At 30.8% G+C, this 10476-nt stretch overlaps 1 protein-coding gene across 1 annotated transcript; it reads left to right on the top strand.

Annotated features, from left to right (window-relative positions):
- The first annotated feature begins 2518 nt into the window (after positions 1-2518).
- LOC130950056 (uncharacterized) lies at positions 2519-8771 on the top strand. The gene is made up of 4 exons (XM_057878617.1): positions 2519-2533; positions 2701-2820; positions 2928-3048; positions 8549-8771. The coding sequence occupies exons 1-4, from the start codon at positions 2519-2521 to the stop codon at positions 8734-8736; spliced, it is 444 nt and encodes a 147-aa protein (XP_057734600.1). The 3' UTR covers positions 8737-8771.
- The last annotated feature ends 1705 nt before the right edge of the window (positions 8772-10476 follow it).

Genomic DNA, 10476 nt, shown 5'->3' with positions numbered 1-10476 from the left:
AATTAATTAATTTTTTTTAAAAAAAGTACTAATTAGGTCCTCCAAGCAGGGATGGACCTAGAGGGAGGCAAGTAGTGGCTTCGACCCCCCAAAATTTTTAGAAATTATATTTATATATGAGATATGTATTTAAAAAAATAAAAAATATTATATAATTTAGTATTTTTATATGTATTATTTTTTATTATGTGATAGATTTATGTCTTAATTGTTTAATTCACTAATATTTTCACTTAACTAATTTAATATCATACCCTCAAGTCTTTGTAACTTTCAAATTAATTTTTATATAATAATCTCTATATTTATTTAAAAAAATCATATGATTATTTTATATTAACATATTTAAAATTTATATTATTATATTAATAATAATTTACATAATTATATTTTGGTAATCACATTATGTACTTTAGATATTCTTTTCTTATAAAAAATACTTATTTTTCTTCTAAATTACGTTGTTGAAAGAAATTTTTTATAAAAATATCTTATATCTTGTATTCTATAAAGGTATTGTGTCTTTCAAATAATTTATCATTTATTTTCAAAATTTTAAAAATTTTTGAACGAATTAATTTTAATTAATAAGGTATGTGATGATTTTTAACTAAACAAGCTATAAATTATTGGTACTTTATAATTTTATAATGTACTATTGATATTGTTATATTTTTTTATGTAACTATCATATTAAAAATAAAATTGTGAAAAAAATTTATATATATATATATTGATAAATTTTTTGAAAAACTAACTCTAATAACTATATGTTAATTATTTTTATGGAATAAAAAAAATTATCTAAAATTCGACCCCTCCATACTAAACTTTCTGGATCCGTCCCTGCCTCCAAGATAACAAACGGTGAATATGTATGTCATTCTGTCAATGAATAGTATAAAATAAAATGGAATTGTCCATGCATGTATTTCATTATTTACAGTGGTATATATTTCGTTACTGTCACATGAGTATGAAAACGACGTAGTTTTAGACAGTAAAACACTTATTATCTTTTGAGTTTTCATATACTTTTTTATCAACTGATGTGTATCTATCATAAATTCTATTAAAACAAGTGAAATTTTGCTACAAAAGTTATCTACACAATTATCCTTTATAGATAAACACATCAAGATAATTAATAATATATATATAAGTACTATCGTTAAATTTTAATTGATAAATTAATGGTTTAATTACTCTGTTGGTCCTTATAGTTTTGCGAAATTTTCAATTAAGTCCCTATATTTTTTTTCTTTTAATTGGTCCCTGCACCAAATCTTTTTTCAATTAGGTTCCTACCGTGACCAAACAGTTAGATTTAACGGAATATTCTGTTCCTAAATTAAAGATTCTCTAACTTTTTCCTAAATCTCTAATTCTCTTTCACACTTATTTTCTGAAATACCAAAATAACCCTCCCACACTTAGAAAAAAAACCTAGCTAGCCCTCAGTTGCTCTGTGGAGATTGCATTCACTATCATCTCCTGCGTCGGTCCATCGTCTTCATCCATCTGTGGCATCGTCTGCAGCGGACACTTGGTAGTCGTCCATCCGTCGCTTCCTTCTCTCTACGTTGGTTTGTTCTGCGTTATTATGTTCGGAGGTCTTCTGCGCTATTTTCCCATCTAAGCCGTCGCTGTCTCTCCCAGTGCTTTGCCTCGCCTGACGTCGCTGCGCCGCACCACACCGTGCCGAGCCTCGTCGCGCCTGACCTCCCGTCTGGCCTCTCGTCCCTGCGCCACGCCTCTCCTCGATCTCCCTGTACTCGATCTGTCACAAAACAGGTAACATATACATTTACTTTTTTTTCCAGCTTTTAAAACTTGATGTAACATGTTCATGCTAATTTTAATTTTCAAAAAATATGGCATTGGTTGAGTACCTAATTTTTAAATTGATTTTTGAATTGTTTTGATATAGTAATTTAGGATTTACAATATGAATATTTATGTACAGAAATTTTGTTAATTGGTGAATTGGCATATAAATTAATTTTTTGCTGATGATGAATTTTGTTTATTGTTGATTGTTAATTATTGTTGCTGGGATGATGTTACTTTATTAGGACTCTGTTTCTCTTTTTTTTTTATGTAGTGATGGGGAATTTGAATTTTATCATCATGGTGGCAAGTTTCAGATATTTCTACTGAATTTGGGTTTTGTTGGTGATGGATGCAACAACAAGTGATGATTGAATTTTGTTTTATAATTCTTCTCAATAATGTCTTCCTCCCACTACACTAAGAACAGGAGAAATTTTATGCTTAAAATAACTAGTAGTCAAACGGCATCCTCTTTCGATTCTAATGCTTCAGGTACAATGTTGAGAAATCTTGATTGTTAAATACCTTTAATTTTGCTTATGCTTATTTTTGGTTGCCGCTTGTATATAATTTGACTCTATTTGATTAGGTAACTAGCATCCTGAATGACAAGGAGAACCAATTAATCTAGTTGTGAAGCTTAGTTTGCTAAAATTAGTTTTAATTGTACTAAAAAATATTGATTATGGGTTCTGATTATGTATTTTATCTGTAATTAATTGATTATGTTAGAAATAAGGAAAGAGGTGAGATTGGAGATAAGGTGTTTGATTAAATGTCTTTGAGAGAGTTGAATTGATTATGAGTTCTGATTATGTATTTTATCTATAATTAATTGATTATGAGTTTAATTGATCATTGTCATAGAGGCATAGGATTCTCAGAGATCGTGGTTCCTATCCTGCTACTCAGGTCGTGAGAGATTTCCAAGGCAAATTTGCGTTTATTCCGTTTGACAGTGGTTTTAAAACCGCGTTTATTGCTGCAGTGAGTAATCCTTAGTCTATTTATTTTGCTCTCATATTTATTTGCCGGTAATTTGCTTCTATATGACTATACCCTGGGGTACAATGCATCTTTCTGCTCTTTCTCAGGATGCTGATGAGTGTGTTTCCTTTTTTTGGAGAGTTGATGCTGATGGAAATTTTGTTCTTGCAGATGAGAAAGAGGTTGTAACTAAGAGTTGTGGGACATCTTCTGCACCATTTTCTAAAGGTAATATTAAAATAATTTTATGTGAAAAATTGGTTACTGTTTTGTGCCTGCTGTGCTGAGTATTTTCTGTGAGAATTCACGTTTTAAAGATATGCTCGCGAAAAATGAATTAAGGGAAAGAAGAGAAATTATTTATCCTCCTAATGGTTCCTTTTAAGCATCTTAACTAAATGATAGAAGAACCTATTGGCTTTTAAAATTTTCAGAACATTAAAATTATATACTTCTTATTTCATTTAGCATTTAGAAGGATGTTTAGGAATTCTAGAATGCTATATCAATATTCTTACTCGGGGAAGAAAGGAATTAAGAGTTGGTAACCCAGGAATAGAAAATGTAGGTACATAAATATTTTCTTTTTCCTCACCCACCTTTGTTTTTTATGGTTTACTTTGCAATATCTTTCCTATAATACCCTGAATTTTAAAAAAAAATTAAATAATTAGTTATTCATAATTTATTGTTGTATTTAAAAAAAATTATTTTTCTAAAGTAATTAAATAAATTTTATAATATTTTAAGTTTAAAATCTATTAAAAGTTTTAAATTATTTTTATTATTATAATAAGATATTTTAAAAAAAAAATATATATATATATATATAAGAATTATTATTATTATTATTATTATTATTATTATTATTATTATTATTAAAAAAAGGCCGAAGCCATCTAGCTAAAGAAGCAAAAGGTAAAAAATGAAACGTGGCTTTTTCATGCATGAATATATATATATATAACTATGACACATGCCATTTCTCATTTAATCACCCAATGATTCTTGATTAATCATCATCATACACGCATGGCTTTCATTCTTTGAAGAAAAGAGAAAGCAAAGTGCCGAGGAAGAGAGAAGAGTGACCGAGAGAGAGAAAGCCATAACCCACCAAACTTCCATGCTTCCAGTTTTAATTTCTTGAGATCCGTAACTCCAATAAAAAATCTAATCCGATAAAAGTGTTTGTATTCTCTTCCTCTATGTATTGGCGTCATTTTTGATCGGTGGAAGTTGACGGTGACATAACTCCTCTTTTCCTTGAATTCGGTTAATTGGAGTTTTAGGAGGCACAGACGATTCTTAACGTTTTCTTCTTCAGCAGTTCGGTTAGAAAACTTCTCCGGAGGTACCGTTAGTTTGATTTCGTATGGAGGTAGGGTTTGGTAACTTTATAATAATTAAATGTGAGTTTGATAAGTGAATGTTGATTTAGCTGATTACTGCGTGAATTTGAATCAGTTTATGTTAAATTATTGTTGAATTATTGTTGTTTGCTTGAGATTTTGATTCAGTTATGTATGAACAACTAATTGGGATGCTTTGATTATTTTGGGAATAAGAAATGGAATTTTCAAAAGTTTTAAGAAATATATTAACTGATTTTAAATTGTTAAAGAAATATTTTTGCTGCTAGAGTCGGTTGGATTATTAATTGTTTTAAAGATTTTGGAGAATGGCATAAAGATGTGGTTTTAGTTTTAAAAGAAAAAGAGAAGATAAATCGGCACGTGTACTTATGAGAATGATTGAAAGGTCACGAGAGGGTGACGGAAAGTAAATAGTTATGGTGCCGATGTGAAAGTGTTAAGCCGTGGGCTTTGTTTTTGACTGATTGTGCGGGGACGCCCGTGTGTATGGAACGGCTTCCAGGAGAAAGTGGCACATGCTTCAGCTGGAGAATCAGCGCCTGCAGGTACTTGCAGAGGTCATGTTCGGCATACTTCAGCTGGAGAATCAACGCCTGCAAGAAGTGGAAACTTGCAGAGGTTATGCCGCTGGAATGCCTTATCTGACTTGCGGGTCGGATTGCGTCGGGTGCGGGTCGAAACCGACAAATGAGCTCATTACCTGCGATAGGAATAGACATGCATCATGCTTGTTTGCGCATATCTCTGTGCTGTGTAACTCTGTGATTGTGTGTGTGTGCTGCGTGACTGATTGACTTCTGAGTTCTTTTATTATTCATGCTTATAAGTGTTTTGTTGTTAGTTGCGGTTGGTTAATAATGGCAAAATGAACTTAACTTCTAACCCCGACCCTACTAAGAACTTCCCGATTCTTACCCCTTATCTCCACTCCTTTCAGCTACAGGTGCAAAGGCTCATTGTCAAGTTACGGGAGCACAGAGGAATATGTTTATAAGTTGAGTTGTTAGGATTTGTTTTCCCCTCACCCTGTTAGTTAGAGTTTTTAGAGGGGTAGGATTTGTTTTTGGGAATCTTGAAATAAGTTTATGTATTTAATACTATGTGAATATATATACTTTTGTGATTTAGTGGCGTAAAATAAAGTCTCTTTTCGTTTTCTTAATTAAAGTTTCGGTTCGTATTCGTGAAGGCTCAATATTAAATAAAGATAGTATATAACAAAAAGGTTTAGAGGTAAGTAGCACTCAGACTTTTAGTACGATCATGAGGTGCTAAAAGTTAGGGTGTTACATTATGGTATCAGAGCAGTTCATTCCTGTTAGAGCCTTAGGAATGGACTGACTATGCTTTACTGCATACTCTGAGTGTTTGTCATGCAGTAGGACTTGTCCCACTGACAAGAGTTTGAGTTTCAGATGCATGATTGTCTATTGATTAATGCTATTAGTCGACCATTACATATCTCATGGTATTAGGTCTGGCCAACTTAATACTGATAATTTATGTATATGGAAACACTAATGGATTATCATAGACGAGATAGAAGTAATAGGTAACGTGAATCGTGGGTTTTTGGAACATTAGGAGTTAATTTCTTGATGTTACTCGGTTACGTATCTGTTCTTTCATGGTTTGCCTTGAGGTTCTAGTTCGAGATTTCTTTCCTGAAGAGAGCTGCCTGATTATTCTCCAATCCTGTTTCCCCGTTCATATACTTTCTCATTCGATCCTGATTGCATATATCTTCTTAAATTTCTTGAATATCAGCCTTGTATTGTTTAAACTCCTCTTCTTGACTTATATATTCGTTGATGTAATTTGGATTTGTTTAATGCATCAAAGTGAATCTTTGAAATCTTTGTGAACCTTGTCCAAGTTGCTTGTCCTTTCTCTGAGATCCTGTATCTTTTTGAGTGACTTGAGATTAGATTAGTGTGTGGACGTTAAGCACGTCGTTTTAACCCCATGCATATTTTATAACCTCTCGTTATCTTGTCTTACCATCACATGATTAAACCATGTTATCTTTTGCATCGAACCTCCCTTATTACCTTTGCTTGCAACCACACTTTTACCCTTGTATCTTTATGCTATATAACTATCCAAGTATTTGAAAGTTGTATATATGTATATATGCTGAGATATTTTTGCTTTTTTTTTAAATGTGTTAAAAAAAAATGAATGAAGTGATATAAAATATCTTTCGTTTTGTATAAATTTTTGAGGACGAAAATTTTTATAAGGTGAGTGGGATATAATACCCCGAATTTTAAAAAAAAATTAAATAATTAATTATTCATAATTTATTGTTATATTTAAAGAAAATTATTTTTCTAAAGTAATTAAATAAATTTTATAATATTTTAAGTTTAAAATTTATTAAAAGTTTTAAATTATTTTTATTATTATAATAAAATATTTCAAAAAAATATATATATAAGAATTATTATTATTATTATTATTATTATTATTATTATTAAAAAAAGGCCGAAGCCATCTAGCTAAGGAAGCAAAAGGTAAAAAATGAAACGTGGCTTTTTCATGCATGAATATATATATATAACTATGACACATGCCATTTCTCATTTAATCACCCAATGATTCTTGATTAATCATCATCACACACGCATGGCTTTCATTCTTTGAAGAAAAGAGAAAGCAAAGTGCCGAGGAAGAGAGAAGAGTGACCGAGAGAGAGAAAGCCATAACTCACCAAATTTCCATGCTTCCAGTTTTAATTTCTTGAGATCCGTAACTTCAATGAAAAATCTAATCTGATAAAAGTGTTTGTATTCTCCTCCTCTACATATTGGCGTCATTTTTGATCGGTGAAAGTTGACGGTGACATAACTCCTCTTTCCCTTGAGTTCGGTCAATTGGAGTTTTAGGAGGCACAGACGATTCTTAACGTTTTCTTCTTCAGCAGTTCGGTCAGAAAACTTCTCCGAAGGTCCCGTTAGTTTGATTTCGTATGGAGGTAGGATTTGGTAACTTTATAATAATTAAATGTGAGTTTGATAAGTGAATGTTGATTTAGCTAATTATTGTGTGAATTTGAATGAGTTTATGTTAAATTATTGTTGAATTATTGTTGTTTGCTTGAGATTTTGATTCAGTTATGTATGAACAAATAATTGGGATGCTTTGATTATTTTGGGAATAAGAAATGGAATTTTCAAAAGTTTTAAGAAATATATTAACTGATTTTGAATTGTTAAAGAAATATTTTTGCTGTTAGAGTCGGTTGGATTATTAATTGTTTTAAAGATTTTGGAGAATGGCATAAAGATGTGGTTTTAGTTTTAAAAGAAAAAGAGAAGATAAATCGGCACGTGTACTTATGAGAATGATTGAAAGGTCACGAAAGGTCACGAGAGGGTGACGGAAAATAAATAGTTATGGTGCCGATGTGAAAGTGTTAAGCCGTGGGCTTTGTTTTTGACTGATTGTGCGGGGACGCCCGTGTGTATGGAACGGCTTCCAGGAGAAAGTGGCACATGCTTCAGCTGGAGAATCAACGCCTGCAAGTACTTGCAGAGGTCATGTTCGGCATACTTCAGCTGGAGAATCAGCGCCTGCAAGAAGTGGAAACTTGCAGAGGTTATGCCGCTGAAATGCCTTATCTGACTTGCGTGTCGGATTGCGTCGGGTGCGGGTCAAAACCGACAAATGAGCTCATTACCTGCGATAGGAATAGACATGCATCATGCTTGTTTGCGCATATCTCTGTGCTGTGTAACTCTGTGATTGTGTGTGTGTGCTGTGTGACTGATTGGCTTCTGAGTTCTTTTATTATTCATGCTTATAAGTGTTTTGTTGTTAGTTGCGGTTGGTTAATAATGGAAAAATGAACTTAATTTCTAACCCCGACCCTACTAAGAACTTCCCGGTTCTTACCCCCTATCTCCACCCCTTTCAGCTACAGGTGCAAAGGCTCATTGTCAAGTTACGGGAGCACAGAGGAATATGTTTATAAGTTGAGTTGTTAGGATTTGTTTTCCCCTCACCCTGTTAGTTAGAGTTTTTAGAGGGGTAGGATTTGTTTTTGGGAATCTTGAAATAAGTTTATGTATTTAATACTATGTGAATATATATACTTTTGTGATTTGGTGGCGTAAAATAAAGTCTATTTTCGTTTTCTTAATTAAAGTTTCGGTTCGTATTCGTGAAGGCTCAATATTAAATAAAGATAGTATATAACAAAAAGGTTTAGAGGTAAGTAGCACTCAGACTTTTAGTACGATCATGAGGTGCTAAAAGTTAGGGTGTTACATTTCCCATTTCAAGGTCCTCTTATTATTCCAAATTATACATCATGCGGCAAAAAATAACTTGTATTGCTGCTTGTTTAGGATTCTTTTTTACAACATCCGGATGTTTGAGCAATTTTGAGCATCCACTTAATGAGGTGAAGTCCATTCCAAGAGTTGACAGTTCTGATCAGGTGTGTGGTGCAACTTTCAAAGTGGATGAGGCTAAGAAGGAATCAACTGGCATGTCAAGGGTTGGGAGTGCTGCTAACTGGTTGAATAATATCTAAATATGAATTCTGTTTGAACTAAGGCTCTTATTATATGCTAGACTCGGTTGAATTTTCATGTTCTAGTACTAAAAAATATGTTGATGTCAGAGCTAGATCATATCATTGTCAAGCCTATACCATACTTGGTTAGAGATGGTTTTGGAGCTGCATTCCCTTTCTTTTATGTTGAGCCAAATGTAATATTACATTATCATAATGAATAATTGAAGGATGGAACTGAATTTTATATATATTTATTATTATTTTTTTATTTTATTTTATCCATTTTTTTTATGTTCTTAAGATAAGGTATTTTAAAAATAAAAAAGGATATTTTTGATACAATTTATATATAAATAAGCAAAAGAATGATAGTGACAAAATAAAAGAAATTATAGGATATCTTTCATGTTGTAGAATCATTGAATGAGGATTATAGAAATATCTTTCACTGAATATTTATAGTTTTACCGGATTTTCAATTAGGTTCTTATATTTTTTTTTCTTTTCAATTTAGTCCCTAAGGGTATACAAATAATTTTATAATTTACTAACATTTTTTTAACGTTTAACGTTAAGAGGGACTAAATTAAAAAAAAAATAATGTATAGGGACCCAATTAAAAGGAAAAAAAGTATAGGGACCTAATTGAAAATTTTGCGAAACTATAGGAACCAACAGAGTAATTAAACCTAAATTAATAAAAAAATATAACGTGCCTACCATTTATTATCTTAAAAAATTAAATTAATACTTTTTTCTCTTTAAAAATTAATTAATTTGAAGTCAAATTTTTAAGAAGTAATTATCACTTTACTCAATTAAAAATAAAATCCCACCATGAAAAAAATAGCTTTTATTTTTTGAGAGAAAAATGGCTTGACAATTGACAGATGTCATTATATATGATGTAACAATCCAAATTAGATAGATTGAATCATTGAACATTTTCATCTATTCCAAACTGAAAAGAGAAAAACTCATTGCAGATTTTTCGTGGATTTCCTATGATTGATGTACACAATATTTTTATTCAATAAATCTTGATCACCTATATTATTTAATATAAATCTCCATGATTATAAAAATTGTAATATCATATTGCAAGCAAGTACAATAACATACGTGAACATCTTTCAGTAATATATATACATGGGCTGAACTAGATTAAATTTCAGACAGAAAGTATGCACAAAAAATTGAAGGTGTATTGGTCGCTTCCGTTATATGAGGCTCTGCTTCGGATAATATAATAAATATGCTGTTAAGTTACGTTATACATATAATTAGTTAAGAATTAGTCATGCTAATCTATCACTCATCTACGCACACAGAGTACACACATATATATAAATTAAAATTTATAAATAATATAATCAAAAGATTCACATTTATATCAAATTTTACAAACAATATAATTAAATTAGATTATATTTATAATTAAAGTACAAAAACGTTATAAAAATATACTAATTGTTAGCTAGCTAGTTTTTTTGTATTTATAAAAAAAAGTTATTCTGTTATAAAAATATTTGATTAGTCTACTGTGTAATATTTGATTATTTTGCTATTGAATGTTTGACTATATATTTACCCACGCTAATAATGACTTGAGTAATTTTTCCCTACACTATATATATATATATATATATATATGTATGTATAAATATTTATTTAAGTACTATTGTCATTTTATAATATTAGGCATAGCTGACTTCTATACTAATTTAATTTGTTCAATTATCATTTGAATTGAAA

Source organism: Arachis stenosperma, chromosome 9 (assembly GCF_014773155.1).
Source record: "Arachis stenosperma cultivar V10309 chromosome 9, arast.V10309.gnm1.PFL2, whole genome shotgun sequence".
In the NCBI taxonomy this organism is placed as follows: domain Eukaryota; kingdom Viridiplantae; phylum Streptophyta; class Magnoliopsida; order Fabales; family Fabaceae; genus Arachis; species Arachis stenosperma.
This window is presented reverse-complemented; position numbering and strand designations above follow the sequence as displayed.